The 20,896-nt window shown below is 32.6% G+C and overlaps 1 protein-coding gene across 13 annotated transcripts in view; it reads right to left on the reverse strand.

Annotated features, from left to right (window-relative positions):
• Nucleotides 1–1,792: 1,792 nt before the first annotated feature.
• LOC145291306 (integrin alpha-9-like) overlaps nucleotides 1,793–20,896 on the reverse strand; it is a 971,358-nt gene continuing 952,254 nt past the window's right edge. For all 13 annotated transcript variants that reach the window (XM_080137012.1, XM_080137009.1, XM_080137006.1 and 10 more), the window contains 2 exons: nucleotides 10,164–10,280; nucleotides 1,793–2,207 (listed from right to left, as the gene is read on the reverse strand). In XM_080137012.1, coding sequence (XP_079993138.1) covers nucleotides 2,043–2,207; nucleotides 10,164–10,280 — 282 coding nt within the window. In that variant the 3' untranslated portion in view covers nucleotides 1,793–2,042. The remainder of the gene's footprint in view (nucleotides 2,208–10,163; nucleotides 10,281–20,896) is intronic.

Raw genomic sequence — 20,896 nt, forward strand, 5'->3', positions numbered from 1 at the left:
TAAGGAAAAATGGCCGCCACTTTTTTCTTTTCTTTTCTATTTTTTCTCCCATTTTTTCTTATTCTCAAAACTAAACTAAAATAAAATTAAACATTTTAAAGTGAGTAAAATCACTAAAAACTTATTCAGAAAAGTAGAAGAGTGACTTATCTTGCCTTTGATGACATTTATTTATTATATATTTGCTTGTGGACAATTTTTCGTACCTATGTAAAACAAACCCACAATTAATTTTCAATTCATCAAGCACATTTTTTCTGTCTTTAAAATAGTTTTAAAAATATACTCTTACATTTTTATCTTCGCAAATTTACACTGTTTTTGTGTGTCTTGTCAGTAGTTGAGAAACGTGAAAATCAAAGATAGCAATTAGCAAAAATAATTTCTATTAGTAGTCTGGGATTTTATTGCCTCATATTTCACCGTGCAGACACATTAAACACAGACAAAGAAGAAATGTCACCAAAAAGTGTTTTTGCATAGAGGTAAGACAAGTTTAGAATTCACTAATTCCATTAATGCCCACTTTATTCAACGCCAAACACTTTGAAATTGTTAGAAGTTTGTTTTTTTTCACACTTTTTTATCACTTTTTAAAATGCTTGCCGCATGTCTGAATACCCGTTATGTATAAATTTAAAATGTTCAGACCCAAAATTGGCTAAACACCGCAAAGGTCAAATTTTTTTAACTTTGATCTTTTGGCAACTCAAATTTTCGACCCAAACTGATAAAAAGCTTGCCCTATTTCTGAATATATTTTATGGATCAAACTTTTTAATTTGATTTGAGCCCCAAAAATTAAGTGTTAAGGGATCAAAATTGGGATCAAAGTAAAAAAAAAAATTGGCTCTACCAAATTACTCAGACAATTTCTAGTCTAAACATTTGAAATTTTACATAAAGTGTATTTAGCAAGCTTTTTAATCGGTTTGGGTAGAAAATTTGATCTGCCAAAAGATCAAAATTCAAAAGATGTGACCTTTGCGGTGTTTAGCCAATTTTGGGTCTAAACATTTTAAATTTATACATAACGGGTACATACTGCAAGCATTTTAATCAGTTTGGGGCGACAATTTGGCTGCCAAAAGGACAAAGTGTAAAGAGTTGACTTTTGCAGATTCTATCTAATTCCTCTGCCAATTTTGGATCTAAAGACTTGAAATTTTAGATGAAGGTCACTTGGACATGGGTAAAAATTTGCATTTTGATTTGAGACCAAAATAATAAATGTTAAGAGGTCAAAGTAAAAAAAAATTACCTCTGCAGTCTCTACTCAGACAATTTTTGGTCTAAACATTTTCAATCTTACATAAAGTGTATTTACACGTAGGGCAAGTTATGAACAGTTCATAGGGCCCGAACAAAGCTGGGCTAAACTGCTAGTTATCAATACTTTGAGAACTTTCTGAAAATAGCACTTCAGGCCATAAACCTATTCCATCATCTTTGATTAAGGCAATGCCTGAGGCCAAACAAAACAGATATTACACTTTGATTTTTGTCTGAAGATCAGATATATCTAATGTAATAATTTTCCAGTATTAGCACCCGTTTATAATATAGCTAAGTGCAACTGTCACATCACAAATAGAATGGAGTAAGCTTCAAAAATATGAAATTAGATTGTTACAGCTTCGATATTTAAGTGTATAAAAATGTTTTCTTTTCAAATCAAATTGTATTCTTTATTTATTTAATTGATTCAGTTATCGTATATCGTTTATATGAGAATGATTACTTTTCAAGCATAATTTGTGTTCGAATGCAAAGAATAAATCAATATTAAAGATGAAAAATGTGAAATTTTTTATTCTTACATAAAATAAAACAGAATTTTGCTGTTAACATTAAAAGATTTAAGTGATTACTGAAATATCTCCAATGTGAGACAAGAACAATACTTCTACATCTCTTATAGTAGTAGATATGATTTTAAAAATGTTAAAAGCCTCTTTGAATTCATCTCCGTAATGTTATCAAGGTTGCCAAATTCTGTAGACATCTAGAAAGGCTCAAGGGATTTTTTTTTCTCTTACTGTTTATTCAATTTCGGGGATTTCTTCTGATTCACTTATGTTTTGTCTTGTGTAAATCTTCTGACTTGGTCTTCTCCCTGCGTCATATTCGAGAAGACTGCGTTCTTCCTTGGCTCTCTCTTCTCTTATTTGTCTTTTGTTCACACGCATTCGTTTGAAATAGCCACACTAAAAAAGCAACAAAAAAAGTTATACACAATTAATATTCTAGTAACAGTTAAATAGTGGTGCACCTGACGTGCATTTCAACTATGATGTAACATCATCTAGATAAATCATTGCAGTTAGATAAATAACCTTTAATAATAAATAAAAGCAAACATGCTTTGTTAAATAATAGTAACTGAAAAGTGTATAGTTGTCTGTTATTGACAATAGGAAGTAACCAGTGGTGATTTCCCCTGATGGCTATAAATAAGCAGAGACATGGGACTAGTCATTTCTTTTTTATGTGGAGTTCAGTAACGAGCTTACGTTCGTAACGTTACATTACGAACAGGATCGACATTAAAGAAACAAAAATTCATAAAACGACATTGGGCATTGAACATATTCACCACCAAACACCATAGAGTAAGAAAGCAGACATCTATGGAAGTAACTTATTGAGCTTCAGAAAGAAAACAACAAGCTAAGGAAAGAGATGCTTCACAGTGGTTCCAATAGACAAAAGTAAAACAAAGCCTTCAATAGGATTGGGTATCACTGACATGGGCATTATTTTTGGACACCTGGCCGCAATACAAAAAGGTATGTGGATTGGAAGACCCAGCCACAAACTATGGGAGACTGATACACCGGAAACAAACAGGTTAATTTTTCAACTTTTAAGAATAGAAAGGCACAACTCTGCTACATTCTATGTCAGATACAATTAGTGGCTGTGAGAGGATTACACGTATTTGTGTAATCCTCTCACAGCCACTAATTGTATCTGACACCAATAGAAATTTCACTCCATGAAGTAGAATGAGGGTGAGTCAGTAATTCATTTTTTACCATCGTTACATGGCCAAGCCAAATTTTGTGAATTTTGAATTCAATGTCCGAAAGAACAAACTTGCCAGCAGCAAGTTGATTATTCAGATGACATGCTTACTAGGCAGATGATAGCTGGACTGAGAAATACCGAACACCAAAGTACCTACTTAGGTAGCTTCACTTGCTACATGAGAGCAGTTCTGGAGGCAACAGACAAATCAATACCTCACTTTAACAATGCCACATATCCTCTTGTACAAAGGTCGAACCAAGAACAGTACAACCAGGATACCAAGGCTCCTTCGACTCCACGATATAACCAAATGTTGCAATGGTTGCAGGAAGACACCCCACCCGAGAGGATTGATGTCAAAAGGATTATCCAGCATCTGTACTCATGCCACTTTTGCAGAGTGATAGGGCACTTGAAAAATTTGAGAGGCCCAAAAACAGAAGTCACAAGCAAAGTGTTGAGAAGTGGGGAGTCATTTATATTCACTAACTGCTCCTAAGATAATTTTTCTGCTCGCAAACACAAAGGGGTAAAAACTTTAAACTTACATAAACTTTGGTTTGAGTAATGCTTACATATGGTAGATACATGTTTAACAGGTTTCAATATGAGTAAATTGCACCCAAGATGAATTTCGGAGAGCTTTTTCTTTTTTATTTTAATTCCATTTTCATCCCAAACAGTAGCATTTTGATGTAGGAGGCTACTATCGGGACTATAAGTTGCAAGGATGATATGTAGAGAGTTGAACAGCAAGATGTCTGTTCACATTACATTGAACTTCTGCATATCGGTAAAGCAAATCTCTCGACGGTGGCAATCTTTCTAGGGCAATTGCTCTTGACATATCTAAAGCCTTTGATAGGGTATGGCATAAAGGTTTACTTCATAAGATCGCTAGTTATGGTATAGCTGGAAATGTCTTCTCAATTATTAAATCATTTCTTTCTGATAGGTTCATAAGAGTAGTAGTTGAGGGGCAAAAATCAGAAGCTCACAGTATTAATGCCGGTGTCCCTCAGGGGTCCATCCTGGGCCCAACTCTTTTCCTGATCTACATTAATGATCTTCCAAATCACATCCTTACATCATTTGTAGACATTTATGCTGACGACACTACCATTTATGGTTGCACATCTAAGACAGTAAACGACCAAGTTCTCTCCAATTCTCTCTCCTCTGATCTTGAGCACGTAGTACAATGGGGAAAGGAGTGGCTGGTTACTTTTAATGCATCTAAAACCAAGCTTCTCTCTTTACATCATCAACATTCTAATCCACATTTGGCATCAATTGAAATGAATGGCTCTCGTCTTCAGGAGGCCTCAAGTTTTGACAAGCTTCTGGGCTTGACCTTTACTCCTGATCTTAAATGGAACACGTACATCAAATCTGTTGCCAAGGCCGCTGGAAAAATGGTGGGATCTTTCTATCGATCCGGTAAATATCTCACTGCTGATGCTATTCTCTATCTATATAAGAGCCAGGTACGTCCAAAGATGGAATACTGTTGCCACATCTGGGCAGGAGCTGCTAGAAAGGACTTGTCCTGCCTTGATAGAGTTCAAAATAGACTTCGTAGCCTCGTAGGAGATGTCCTTTTCTCTTCACTGCAACCTCTATCTCACAGAAGAGATGTTGCGAGTTTGTCTCTGATGTATCGTTATTTTCATGGAAAGTGTTCGACTGAGCTTCAATCTATGGTCCCCCCTCGCCAAACTTTCACAAGAAACACTCGTCTAGCTGTAAACACTATCAATAATTTCCTCCACTCTTTATCTGTGCCTAAACCTAAACGTAGATTCCATGAACAAAGCTTCTTTCTTAGAACTGCACGCCTGTGGAATTGTCTTCCGTTTTCCTGCTTTCCGGCTGACTACAATATGATTGTGTTCAAGTCTAAAGTAAATAAGTTCTTGATGAGCCGTTCCATATAAGTTATCAAATTTACCAAATTTTCATTACTAATGATTACTATATTGTCCAATTTCTACTGTACACTCTTTAACCCTTATCCTTGCGTGGCCTCTGGGCCTTGATAATGTGGTGATGCCTATGTAAAAAAAAAAAAAAAAAAAAAGTTGGAACCCAGAAGGGCATTCTAAAGTCTAGCAGTTCTGGGGAAGAAACTATCAGAGTAGAAGGTCTTCTTACATCTAGGGATCTCAACTGTGGAGAGATGGGATTTTGCTGTTTGTCGGGGGTATTTACATCGAAGGGGTACAAGGGCTTGTAGTTTGTAGGAGCATCCACCATTGAAATACTTGTAGAACAGGCAGAGGGATGCAATATTTCGTCGATGGGACAGAGGTTGAAGCCTAGATGACAGTTCAGGCAGGACCTATTAGGTTGGCGACTCTCTTTTGAACGCTGTCCAGGAGTGAGAGACAAGTTAGTAGATGTACCCCCACCCCCCAAATGTGATAACAGTACTCCATACATGGGCGAATGGTGGTTTTGTAGAGGTACAGGATACTTTAAGGTGTAAGTAACTTTCTAACATGGAAGAAAGAGCCCACCTTCCTCGCAGCGGCTCTCAGTTTATCTGTTCCAACTTATGTACCCTGTTAACGTTAAGCTGACGAGTTTGAAAGAAGTACTTTTAGCCATAGCTATTAATGGTTGAGATGGTTTCTTGTAATTATTGAAGGAAGCAAGCTTAGTCTTTGCAGCATTAAATGTGATCATCCATTTTTGTTCCCATTCCAGGACAGAGTGGAGGTCTTCCTCTAGTGTTTCTACAATTTCCTTAGTTATGTGTTTATTTGTTTTCTCCTTGTGCCTGCTATAGAGTGTGGTGTCATCAACAAATATACCCATCTCAGAGACAATTTTATCAGGGAGATGATTTATGACTATTGAGAACAATAAAGACACAATATAATTTAAATGTGGGTGTACCTTGAGGTACACCCACATTTAAATTATATTGTGTAAATGTACGACCGTCGAGGACAACCTGGATTCTTCTCTTATTTAAGAAGGATTTAATTATGTTAAGTATTCGTTCAGTGATACCATATGATCTGATTTTCCTGAGAAGACCATCATACCAAATCTTGTCAAAAGCCTTAGATATATCTAGGGCTACCCTTCTATCCTCCCCTGCTTTGTCTAGTGTATGCTATATACGTTCAAAGATTAGTTAGGATTTCTGCTATGGAACGGGCTTGCCTAAATTCATATTGTTGGTCAGTCAGAAGTTTAGCAGCTGTAAGGGGATGGACTAGAGCTTAGTTAAATATGGACTCAAATATTTTGGTGAAAAGTGGGAGGAGGTTAGTGGGGCGATAATTTACTGGGTTAGTTCTTTCTCCAGAATTCTTGTAAACTGGTACCACAGAAGCAGTTTTCCAGCAGTCAGGAAAGCAAGATTCGTTAAGGCATTTGTTGTAAAGCTTGGAAAGGACTGGAACAACCTGAGCAGAACATTTTTTTTAATAGCACAGCCAAGATGAGATCGGGTCCACATGCTTTTAATGTGTCTATGTTTTTTATGATACAATTTGTTTTTTATGATACCATATGTTTTTTATGATAGCATACACATGAGAAGGGGTGACTTTCAGATCATCTAGTATGGCGTCTGTTTGCAAAGCAAAGTCAGGGAGGGAGTGGTTTGCTGGGTCCAATGTGGAGTTTGAAGCAAACATACCACCAAACATTCTCATTAAATCGACATGCCACAATACGAAATGCAATAATACAAGACACTACAATATTTTTCAACTGCCATGAATGACTCATCAGCCAATTTTTTATAGTTGTCGGGCGAAACTCATTTGTCGCTTTGGGATAAAATCGATGCAGCTCATTAGAAGACTTTTGATTTGCAATCTAAAGGTCCCCGGTTTGCTTTTCACCACAGCCCGACACTCCTACAATTCTTGTGCACTTCCGCACATGCTCGTTACATAAACAACCTCATGATTGTTGAATAGTGGGAGAATTGTTGATTGCACATTATTTACTACACTGTTGAAGATTTTCCAGAAATAAGCCATGAAAGAGAATTTTGATGACCTTAAAAATGTCCTTTCTTTTTGTCATGACATAATCGTATGTGAATTCAAATCAGAGAAATTTGTGGTAAAGACATCTGAAATTCCTTTTTTTCGGTCATATCAAAACATGGTATCAATCAGATCTTAAGAAAATAGAGGCAAATATAACTGCAACCACCCAAGGATGTAAAACAGCTCACTAGTTAATTACCTAAACAAATCCTCACCATGATTTGAAACCTTTGTGACTAAAAGAAATGATTTCACCCAGTCGTCCCAAAACAGAAAATATTTGAGGAAATCAAATAATAGATCAGAAGCAATAAAACACTTCAATATTTTGACCCGAAGGAGTTTATTGCAGATGGATACATCAATTGCTACAAAAGGGGATGCTAGTTGCATATGCAAACAAGACACTGTAAGGCCTAGAAACATCGAGAAGGAACTGTTAGCCATCATTTTTGGCATGGAGAGATTTCATCATTATGTGTTGGGTCATAAAATAACCATCCACACAGATCATATTAGATCTGATAAATTGTTAAAGAACCTATCACCTTCAAGCACCTTCAAGACTTGCGAGAATCCTATTAAAAATGGAAGGACATGATTTCAAAGTGAAATATACCCCAGGAAAAATAGTACCAATTGCTGCTTGCCTATCACAAGTATCATCTAGCCTAGCAAGTACGTTGAAGGAATTGACCTCAATGTCCACAGTTTTTCTTAATTTTTGATCAACCAGAACAGAAAACATCAGAATTGAGATGTTGCAAAACCCATTACTAAAAAGACTGTAAATATGGTAATGTCTGTCTAGCCTACCAATGGAATTGACTGTCCAAACTACATTTTACTGGTTCTGGAATTTTAGAGATAAGATTAGGGTTTAAGATGCTATCTTGCTATAGAGCAACAAAATCATAATGCTAGCTTCTCTGCAAAAATGTATATTGGAAGTGCTCCATGCTCGGCATTGAGTTAAGAAAACCAGAGCTTTTAATCCGTACTAGGGTAGGGATGAATAAAGGCATTAAGGATATAATGCTTAATTGTCATACTTGCCAAAAGTATCTCTAATGGATCGAAGCATTAGCATGAAACCCTTACCTACCCTTGACAATATATCAGCACATATTTATTTTCAATGGCTGGGAAGGAATATGTGCTTTTAGCAGACTAGTATAGCCAAACTCCATTCATATACCACCACCACCCCACCTCATTAGCAGCCGTCATCAGAAATATGAAGGCAATATTTGAAGAACGAGATGTATCAAAATATGTATACTTGGACATCCACACGAGCAAACAATCTAAGGTTTCTTCCAGATCGTATAGCTACACAGGATATCTTCACATTACCCAAAATCTAACGGATTTGCTGAGAGAATGTTTGGAATATGCAAGTGAATTCTGCTGAAGGCAAAAGAAACTGAACGAGACAGTTATCTAGCAATGGTGGAATACAGACCCACACCAATGTCTGTGAACATCAACTCTCCAGCAAAATTGCTCAATGTAGAACAAATTCGGATACTACAACCAAGCAGCAAGTTACTGATAAGCAGACAAGAACTGCTATGACAAGCAGCATAACAGACAACATCTACTGCTCGTACATGAAGGACAGAAAGTCTATGTCCAGCATGAGAAAACAAAGCTATGGGAGTTCGGAATCATTCAGTATTCTGCTTTGGTATCAAGATCCTACATAGTTGAGTTTGAAAGTGGTAACATCTGCTGATATAATAGGCTATTTATCAGACCAGCTAAAAGAAACTCGATACTTGAAGGTAAAGCTTGCATATCGGAAAAAAGTTCACATATCTGAAGAAATTGCATCAGAAAGGGAACAGCACATGAGCAATGTTTCAACGCCACACACATGTCAGAACAGAAGGAGGAAGTCTGAGGACCTGGCATCACCTACATGAAGCAGCCGACCACTGAATCACACATCAGTCGATCCTGTAGATGTACCCCTGAACTAAGAAAATCCTGAAGATGGCATAAAGCTTAGATACCTTTAGACAAATAGACTATATCTCCAATTAACAAAAGAAATAAAAATAAGATAAAATAAAATTTTGTTAAATGATTAGATGAATTCAATCTCAATTTAGGGAGATGTTGTGGGAGTTATGACCCCTAATATAGCTTGGAAGTAGAGAAGAGTTATTACCCTTAGTTATTTTTTATTTTCTTGTAATGGTGTTTCATAAATAAAGCATGTGATGAATCAGTTCTTGCCCTATCCATTCATTATCTCAACCATCTTATCCAATAATCCACATAACATAAGACACGCCATGCCAGAAATAATTGTGGTTGAACTTTACAGATAAATTCGCTATATGAAAGCATGCCATTTCCCAGCTTCAACTTATCTAGAGTTGTAGATGGTATTTATTTGCTCCCCCACTGAGCAAATTAGGCACAAGGCCGTTTTTAATGTGAGGTAAAAACCAGCTCCCCTAAAAGGGGTCACTCTGGTTACCAAAAATAATAATTGTCCCAGCATAGAGGGTTTCCCCTCCATTGACTGGTACAAATTATCTTAAGTGCAGTATCTGCCAGAACAGATGGTACACTTTAGTTGCTCTTATCTAGAGTTGTAGATAGTGCAGTCCAACAGCAGAGAAACAAGAGGGAACAGCTTACATAAATATTTATTAATGGATTCCTATATGTAGATGCGACTATTGCATGACTATTTTAATATATGTATATAAACAAAATATGAATATAAACAAAAATAAGAAGTTCCAATGACAATGTGTTACAATTGACTGAAAAGAAAAACTTTTAAAAAAATTAACATAAGTTAAAAATGCCTTCCAATTTTAGCAAGAGTTTTGTTTCTTTTTTTTTTTTCCAGTCTGAACTTTGAAATAGATAAATTGATTCACTTTAGAAACTTGAAGTTCCTTTTAATCTTATAACTGATGATATTTCTTTGGAATTTGGTGAATCTCTCTATATTTATATTGAATGTATAATAAATTTCCTGAATGCTTGGAGCATTTAGATAAACGTTTTTTTTTATGTGTTATCTGAGCAGTTCCATATATTTTTGTTAGTGAGTAAAGTCAATTTTTATGAACAGAAATTATAACTTACATGCCAAAGTAAGATGCTGAAGATGAGGAGAATGAGTATCCCCACTGCAATACTGCAAATGACAACCCACCATTTTAACTTGGCTGGCAAGCGGTTGATTATAATCGTTGTTTTTGCCTACAAAACAAACAAAAAAAGATAAATACTTCCTCCTATGAAAAGAAAGGCTATTTTCAGATGCTTGGGTTAGACTTTCTTACAATAATAAGTTAATAATGTCAATATTATTAATACATTGTGAAGAAATGAATGAGGACACTCTGTTATCTGTGTCTTTCGTAGATAGAAGCAGACTTAGTCACTTATGTTTTTTTTTTCGTGTACAACATAAAAAAGCAGGATATAGAAACTCCATTAAACGCAGGACAAACTATGAAGATTTAAGGTTTTGAATAACCTTTATCAACAATAAAAGACTAGGTTGAATGTGCATGTTCAGAAAAGTTCCTTTTCATGTGAATGCTTTCTGTGATGCATGTAGCTGTCCCTCTGAGAGTAGAACCATGTCCAACTTTTGCATTTCTTTGGCAATTCTTTTTATGTCATCCCCATTTGTTGCCGAGAGACGCACATGTTTGGAATTGATGATTAGAGCAGATACCAAACTGTGTGATAATATTGTTACAGTGACACCCGTATCTATGATGAAGCTTACTGTTTTTTGTTCAATTTTAGTTGTAACCTCAAATAGCTGCGAGTCGTCAGTTGCTACCTCAACTCACATTATAAGTCTGTTGAACAACTTGGACTTTAATTGTTCGTGCATGTTTACTACATCTTCCTTTAGCTTTGCATAGCTCTTTGATGGTGGTGGGCAGGTTTCAGATTAAGTTCGGAGGGAGGTTTGAGAGGACTTGATAAAATTTTGTGGTCTCATTGGATATGTTCCGCCACTCAAACTGAGCCTCATGTTGATAAAAATCCCAGAGTTTATGTATTTTGCTGTTGACAGTTGGTTTGCTATATAGCAAACCAACTGTCAACAGCAACATGCATAAACTCTGGGATTTTTATCAACATTGACGACACAGTATTCTTCATTGTAGATTTTGGTAGGAGAAATGTTAATGGCTAGTAGAAATATTATTTCAGCAGATTTCAAAATTTGTTTGGTAAATAAAAGTTTTCTTTTTTTTTGGAAACAATGTTTTCTTTTCAGAAGGAAAAGCATGGCTTTGTGATTAATTAACATTTTAGTCACTCAAATTGTTTGAAGAGAAACATGTGAAATTGTTTTCTTTTAGAGTTGAGAAACGTCGGAAGGTCATCATTGAAAAAAAGCATAAATAGAAACTTCATTTAACACAAGACAAACTATGAAGATGTAAGGTTTTGAATAACTTTTATCAACAATAAAAGACTAGATTGAATGTGCGTTCGAAAAAGGTAATTTTCATGTGTCGTCACCTTTCAAATTAATACAAACTAAGATTTGGAATGAATGAAGGAAAAAAGGGAGAATAAGCATTACTTATTCCTTGTTTCTTTTTGTTGGTCGAGTAGCTATGAGAGAGAGAGGAGTGTTTTCAGGTAGAAAGCAAAAGCAGGGTACCTTTTTGCTTGAATGCACCTGTGTGTCCTGTCCTTGGTGTCTTGTTTCCTTCTCTCTATGCGTTTACAAAAATTCTAGGTTTATATTTATATATAAACCCAGGATTTTTGACATGTTCGTTGTTAAATTTTATTTTTAGCATGCACCGCTCCCATTGGCTAATTAATTTTTAATAATTTTCTCTGTTTGACTGGATGGGTACGTGGAACCCTAGACATAGTGACGCCTAGGGCTCCACGATTTGTCTATGACAGCCGACAAATCAATATCTGGTTGGGAGTTTTATTATTTTCTTCATGAATCCGCACACATTAAAGCTGACATCACAGGTAATAGGCAATGCTGTTTCAATTCTCGAAGAAATTGCAGAGGAATTTATAAAACTTGTTCAAAAGTGGCTGTATTTTCTTTTCTGAACGATTTTACATTTGGGCATGTGCAATTAAAACGGAAAGTTTTTTGCAGGTAGTGTTATATTTTTAAGTATATTTAATTATTAATTCGGACGTCACTTTTTTAGGTTAAATATGCACTCGTTTTAAAATAATTTTACAATTGAATTTTTTACAATCCTTTATCTCAAACACTATGTTGAATCATTTTTTCTTTTAAGTATACATTTTTTATAAGGATCTACAAAATATAGTGATCAGAAAGTTTTTCAGTCTGTTTTCATTAAATTTTTCAGAGAGTATCATTATCTGTAAGAAATTTCTTTCCTACCCACTCAATTTTCCTCCCTGCAGAAGTAAATGAATTCCACAAAGCCATACGCATAAACTCAAATTTTATTCACAATGTAACAGCAATGAAAGTTCTTTGGTTCTGGTAAGTCCTTTGCAAAAACGGTGGCCGAATTTGCTTCCATGTGCATGGAGTCTTTAGTTAGAATTCCTTTTGTTGGAATGTTAATTCATTGTTCCTTTGGAAGGATCCATGTTGTACATGGAGAACACGGCGGGAATGATGGCGCCTATATTCAGGCATAAAGTGAGTCCCATAGAACTCATGAAGAAATAAGATAAGCCCCAGTGTAATCGGATAATAACATGCCAAACGGTAGTAGAATGTCCTTCTTGGTTTGAATAGGTTCAGCAAATAAGTTGTCTCTGTTTGTAGAGTTGAGTCCTTCATTCACCAACTGTTTGGTGTCCATGAAGGAATTATCTTGGCTTCCTCGACAGAGGTGTCGCTGGGGTGAGTCTATCCCGTTCCGTGTTTTTTCTTAGACTGAAAAATAAGCATGAATACAAAAAGGACGCCAAGTCAAAATCACCTGACGCATTCAAATTTAAACCAATCACAGACCGGCTAGCAAATCGTGTAGGCGATCTAAAAGAAACATGGCGGTTGAATATAGAATTTCTCAAACTCCAAAGTGCATCACAAAAATACCACCGCTTCTATGTTGCACAATGTAACTGTAGTAAGTGTAAGATACTTCAAGACAGTGGCAAAATAAGACAAACACAATAAGGCTTACTTTGAAATTCAATACAGATTTTATTAGATGCTTGGTTGCAAAAAAGGAATGTCCGTTTTTGCCTCTGTAAATAGAGCTGTTAACAACCTCGAAAGGTGATAGTCCTTCATCTTCAACAGGAACTAGTAGCTGGTTCATCTATCTTTGAAGAAATGAGTTTGCAGCTGTTGAAGGGGTCAATATAATGCCTTCTGCTGTAAAAAGATTCAGTCCTCGCACTGAGAGAATATTGCAGTAGTTCATAGTTAATGTTCATTTAGGAAAGGTCCTTGGTATTAGGTCAGCACTTCATATCTAAAAAAGTCTCTAGCAGACTTAAATAATAATTAAAGAGCCTAATTATTTAGGCTTGAAATAAAAATCTCAAAGAGACGAAAGTTGGGGTCTCCATTAATGCCTTATGGGGTGGGTGAGTTTCAACATTTTTCTTCTATGGCTGACTTGATAAAACTGAAAAATGAAACACGCAATACAAAAATCCTGTGAAAGCAAAACGCTCTGCGGTAAACAGAATCGAACTTGATTGGTCCAAAACAAATACAATAGGAGGCCTGATGTAATTCTCACACTGCCAAGGAAAAGAGGAAAAAGTAATGGTTCTTTATTACTTTTTTATTAAAATATGTGGAAATTTCAAACTGCCGTTAAGACAGGCAATAAAGGTTGTCCCAAGGGACTTAACTTTAATATAGTTAATTTTTCATTATTGAATTCAAATACGTGCGTGTCTGTGGCTGAATGATTTTATGCAAAAAAAAAATCTAGATTGTCTAGATCAGTAATTAATCACAAGAAAGAAAGTGACTACATCTTTAATCAATTAACTACAATTACTGATTATAAGATTCAATGAGATACTTTATTCGAACAATATTATCTTCACTGTTATCAGTGAAAGGAAAAGGAGGAATGTTTTTATATAAGGAGGAAAAAGCCCTTTTAATAATCAATATATTTGAGGTTAGACCCAATCGGTATTGTGCATTTTAGCTACTTCACTTAGGAAGAAAAGGAATAAAGGAATGAGATGTATTGATACAAGAGAAACCCAAATTGATTCTCCCTTTATTATCTTGTTCATTTTTATGTAAAACTATATAGTGTTAGTTTTTATTTATTATTATTATTATTCATTGTTTTTTCTTTAATTATTTATTGTTTGTTTTTTCTTTGCGTTATTTATTGTTTGTTTTCATAAAAAATAATTAATGTTTTTTTTTTAATTATTCATTATTGTTTTGCAGTTTTAAATTATTTATTGTGTTTTTATTGAACATGCTTTTAATTTTCTTCATTTTAAACTTATTTCTTGTTCATTTTTATTTTCAAATAAATAATTTTAGGTACATTTTAATTGTTGTTTTATTTGAAATTATTTATTGTTCGTGTTAATATTATTTATTGTTTGTGTTAATATAAATTATTTATTGTTTGTGTTAATATAAATTATTTATTATTCGTTTTGATATAAAATTATATTGGGCCTTGATGGAATAACCACACTTTGGAACAACTGTAAGAAAGTGGTTACTGTCCCTAATAAATAACTGTGTGTCATCCCTCAAACTCCCTAAAATCTGGAAAAAGGCAAGAGTAGTAGCCATTCTAAAACCTGGAAAAGACCCCACATCACCTAAGAGCTACTGACCTATCTCCCTACTGTGCATTCTCTATAAACTATACGAGCACATGATACTTGTCAGAATAACGGAAACAGTGGATGAACAACTCTCAGCTGACCAAGCTGGCTTTAGACCAGGTCGGTCATGTTGTAGCCAGATTTTAAACCTGACCCAATTCATTGAGGATGGATTTGAGACAAACAGGCACTGTGTTTGTAGACCTTACAGCAGCCTATGACATTGTCAACCACAGGGCACTCATACAAAACTCAGCATTTGTGAGCATAATTGAATGTCTACTTTGTAATCGATGTTTCCATGTTGAGATGGATGGCAAAAAAGTAGATGGTTTATCCAAAACAATGGCCTCCCACAAGGTTCAGTTTTGGCTCCAACCCTATTCAATATCTACATTAACGACCAACCACAATACACAAATATACAAAGATATATATATGCCGATGACTTATGCATCGCCACCCAGACAAATAGTTTTGACATCATAGAAGAAAGACTCTCTGATGCCCTAGCCACTCTCTCTAGGTACTACAAAAAGCGGTACTTAAATGCAAACTCAAACAAGACCCAAGTTTGCGCCTTTCATCTTAATAATCATCAAGCAAATCGGAGACTGAGACTCATGTGGAATGACAACATGCTTACACATGAACCTTTCCCAGTCTATTTGGGGGTAACTCTGGACAGAACACTCTCTTTTAGAAAACACATTACCAATTGAAAGGCAAGCTGTCATCACGAAACAGCCTTCTCAGTAAGCTTGCCACCAGCAATTGGGGTGCTGACCCCAAAACACTGAGGCAAACAGCTCTCGCACCGTGCCATTCCACAGCAGAGTATTGTGCCCCAGCATGGGCAAGATCATGCCATGCCCATAAAATTAATGTAGAGCTGAACAAGGCATACCGGACCATAACTGGTGCCCTAAGGCCAACTCCCTTGCCAGCTCTATACTGCCTAACTGGTATTCCACCATCACATATCAGGCGAGAAGTCATCACCAGAATAGAACGGTACAAACAGCTTAATGACCACAGCCACTCACTGTTTGGCCACCAATCAGTGAGACAAAGACTAAAATCTCGCAGTAGCTTCATTAATATAGAGGAAATCGATCCCAGGCAAGCTGCCTCCTATAGGATGGAACAATGGCAAGATTATAACAGCAGGAATAAAAATGAAGCCCTACCAGACCCAAAAGAAACACTCTCCCAGGGTTCAAACCTTGGTAGAAAAAACTGGGTGACTCTAAATAGAGCCAGAGCCAAAGTAGGCAAAACAAAAGACAATCTCCACAAGTGGGGCCTAGACACCTCAGCTTTATGTCCAAGTGGAGAGGTACAAACGATGCACTACCTTAGGGAAAACTGCCAATTGGGTCCTCATTGCTCAAACCAAGACCTTAAGGAGGCAAACAGCACCGCCATGCAATGGGTTAATTTCTATTGCGATAAGATATGAGATATAAAATTATTTGTTGTTATTTTAATATAAATTATTTATTGTTAGTTTTATTTAAAAAATTTTTTGTTTGTTTAATTAAAAATTATTTATTTTTGTTTTTTAATTATTTATCATTCATTTTCATTTAAATGATTTCTTGTTCGTTTCAAATTGTTGATTGTTTGTTTTTATTCAAAATTCTGTATTTTTCGCTTTTATTGTTCGTTTTTTTTTAATTATTGTCCTTTTTTAAAAATTATTTATTGTCTATTTTTTACAATGATATATTTTTAGTTTATATTGACAATTATTTATTTTTTGGCCTATATTTTAAATTATTCATTGTTCGTTTTTATTGAAAATTATTTATCATTTGTTGTTATTTTAAATTATTTATCATTTGTTGTTATTTTAAATTATTTATTGTCTCTTTCATAATAATTATTCATTGTTCGTTTTTATTTTAAATTATTAGTTTTTCTTTAAATTTATTTTATTAATCGTTTTAATTGAAACATAGTTATTGTTCGTTTTTATTGAGATTATTTATTGTTCGTTTTATATACAATTATTGTTCGTTTTTATTTAAAATTACTTTGCATTTCATTTTAAATTATTTGCTCGTTTTCATTAAAAATAATTTATTTTTGATTTTGATTAAAAATCATTGTAAATGTTTACTTTAACTACAACAGAACACCGACCAATAAAATTTATTTTTGCATAGGTTTTTCGGGTCGCTGACAACGAATCTGATATTCAAACCCGTCGCAAATTTCCCGTTTGCATGGTATTAACCCCTGAACCTTCGCATTATTTTATGCCAACTCACCGCCATCGTTTATGCTGTTCTTACATGATGCGTTCGCGCATGGACGAGCGTCCGCGGAAGAATTTTTACACCAAGCTGAACTGCATAGTTTATTTTGGAAGTATAATCCATAAAGAAAATAAACAACCCATTTTTAAAAGAGAAATTACGAGTTTTTTTTTAATATTTTATTTGCAATTTCGTGTTAGAGGTGTCAAAAATTCCTACAAAAATTCTGATACACCTATCGCATCATGTAAGAATAGCACAAACGATGGCGGTGAGTTGGCATAAAATAGTTCGAAGGTTCAGGGGTTAATACCATGCAAACGGTAAATTTGAGACGGGTTTGAATATCAGATTCGTTGTCAGCGATCCCGAAAACCTAGAAAGAACCAAATTTTATTGGTCGGTGTTCTGTTGTAGTTAAAGTAAACATTTACCTATTTTTATGACAGCACGTTGAAGGCAGACATCTTGGAATTATTCTTAATTTTTGTTCAGAGTTTACAAATGCCACGGGGAGATAACTCCAGTTAAAGCACCGACACTCCCTCCCCATCTTTAATACTAGCTTTTCTTCCTAAAAATCTAACCTTTTGCTCGGTATCATAACAAAGTGTTTTTTCGCTGTAAAACAAAAACTACTTGATGAAATGAAGTGAATTTTTTTCGGGGAACCTCGTTCCATAATGGATACGTACAATTTAAACTTATTTCGGTATTTTCATTTTTTAATGGCTTGATTAAACTGTACCCAAAAATATGTTTTTCCGCTGTAAAAAAAAAAAAACAACAAAAACAAAAAACTACTCGATCAAATCAAGTGAAGTTTTGGTACTTGTACAGTTTAGTCAAGACATTAAAAAATAAAAATATCGAAAAAAGGTTATACTGCACGTATCCGTTATGAAACGAAGTTCTCCGAAAAATTTTCCCTTAATTTCATCAAGTAGTTTTTTTGTTTTCCAGCGAAAAAACAATTTGTTATGATACCAAGCAAAAGGTTCGATTTTTAGGAAGAAAAGCTAGAATTAAAGATGGGAAGGGAGTGTCGGCACTTTACATTGAGTTATCTCCCCGTGGCATGTTGTTCAGCTTCAGCAAATTTCACAATGGCTAACTTCAACGCGCTCTCATAAGAACGTGTTTTTCCGCTGTAAAAAAAAAACTACTTGATCAAATTAAATGAAATTTTTTTCGGAGATCTTCAGTCCAAAACGGACACGTACAATATAACCTTTTTCGATATTTTCATTTTTTTAATGTCTTGATTAAACTGTACAAGTGCCGAAGTTTTTTTTCGGAGATCTTCGGTGCAGAACGGATAAGTACAATGAAAACTTTTTCCATATCCTCATTTTTTAATGTCTTGATTAAACTGTACAAGAACCAAACATTATTTATTATTCGTTTTCATTTATAAAGTATTAGTTATTCTTCGTTTACATTTGAAATAATTTTAGTTTGTTTTCATAAATAATCTGTCATTGTTCGTTTTTTTTATTTGCTTATGGTTTGTTTAAATATCAAATTATTATTGTTTGTTTTTATTTAAATTAAGTTATCGTTCTTTTTATTTAATTTTTTATGGTTTGTTCTATTTAAAATTATTTTTGTTTGTTTTCTTAAAAATTATTTAAATGTCGTTTTTATTTAAAGTTTTTATTTTCGTTATTATTTTAACTATTTATAGTTTTTTGTCAAAAATTATTTAATGTTCATTTTTATCTTAAATTATTTATTGTTCATTCTTATTTAAAATTATTTATTGTTCATTTTTATCTAGAATTATTTATTGTTCATTTTTATTTAAAATTATTTATTGCCATTTTTATTTACAATTATTTATTGTTCATTTTTATCTTAAATTATTTATTGTTCATTTTTATCTTAAATTATTTATTGTTCATTTATATCTAAAATTATTTATTGTTCATGTTTATGTAAAATTATTTATTGTTTATTTTTAATAAAAATTATTTATTGTCCAGTTTTATTTAAAATTATTTACTGTTAATGTTTATCTAAAATTATTTATTGTTCATTTTTATTTAAAATTATTTATTGTCCATTTTCATTTAAAATCATTTATTGTAAATTTTTATCTAAAATTATTTATTGTTCATTTTTATTTAAAATTATTTATTGTCCATTTTCATTTAAAATTATTTATTGTTCATTTTTATTTAAAATTATTTATTGTCCATTTTCATCAAAAATTATTTATTGTTCATTTTTATTTAAAATTATTTATTGTCCATTTTTATTTAAAATCATTTATTGTACATTTTTGTTTAAAATTATTTATTGTCAATTTTTATTTAAAATTATTTATTGTTCATTTTATCTTAAATTATTTATTCTTCATTTTATTTAAAATTATTTATTGTCCTAGTTTATTTAAAATTATTTATTGACCAGTTTTAACTAACATTATTCATTTTTCATTTCTATGTAACATTACTTATTGTTCATTTTTAACTACAATTACTTATTGTTCATTTTTATTTACAATTATTTATTGTTAATTTTTATCTAAAATTATTAATTGTTTATTTTTATTTAAAAATTTTTATTGCCCATTTTTATATAACATTATTTATTGTAAATTTTTAACTAAAATTATTTATCGTTCAATTTTATTTAAAATTATTTATTGTCCATTTTTATTTAACATTATTTATTGTTCATTTTTATCTAAAATTATTTATTGTTCATTCTTATTTACAATTACTTATTGTCCATTTTTATTTAAAATTACTTATTGTTTATTTTTTTTTACATAAACGTCACCACTTATCAAGGCCGATAAAATTATTTATTGTTCATTTTTATCTAAAATAATTTATTGTTCATTTTTATTTAAAATTATTTATTGTTCATTTTTATTTAAAATTATTTATGTTCAGTTTTATTTAAAATTATTTACTGTTCATTTTTATCTAAAATTATTATTGATCATTTTTATCGAAAACTCTGTATTGTTCATTTTTATCCGAAATTATTTATTGTTAATTTTTATCTGAAATTATTTATTGTTTATTTTTATCTAGAATTATTTATTGTTCATTTTTATTTAAAATTACTTATTGTCAATTTTTATTTAAAATTACTTATTGTTCATTTTTATCTCATATTATTTATTGTTCATGTTTATCTAAAATTATTTAATGTTCATGTTTATCTAAAATTATTTATTGTTCATTTTTACCTAAAATTAGTTATTGTCCATTTTTATCCTTAATTGTTTATTGTTAATGTCTATCTAAAATTATTTATTGGTCATTTATATTTAAAATTATTTATTGTTCATTTTTACATAAAAATATTTACTGTTCATTTTTAACTAAAATTATTTATGGTTAATTTTTATGTAAAATTATTAATCGTCCATTTTTCTCTAAAATTATTTATCGTTAATTTTGATCTGAAATTATTTATTGATCATTTTTATCTGAAATTATTTATTGTTCATTTTTTATTGAATTATTGATTGTTCATTTTGATCTAAAATTATTTATTATTCATCATTATCTGAAAATATTAATGTTCATCTTTTCCTAAAATTATGTATTGTTCATTTTTATCTAAAACTATTTATTGTTCACATTTATTTAAATTTATTTATGGTCCATTTTTATTTACATTTATTTATTGTCCATTGTTATTTACATTTATTTATTGTCCATTGTTATTTACATTTATTTATTGTCCATTGTTATTTACATTTATTACTTGTCCATTTCTATTTAAAAAATTTTATTGTTCATATTTATTTAAAATTATTTACTATTCATATTT

The sequence above is a fragment of the Euprymna scolopes genome, chromosome 12 (genome assembly GCF_053919585.1).
Source record: "Euprymna scolopes isolate OS-2025 chromosome 12, ASM5391958v1, whole genome shotgun sequence".
In the NCBI taxonomy this organism is placed as follows: domain Eukaryota; kingdom Metazoa; phylum Mollusca; class Cephalopoda; order Sepiida; family Sepiolidae; genus Euprymna; species Euprymna scolopes.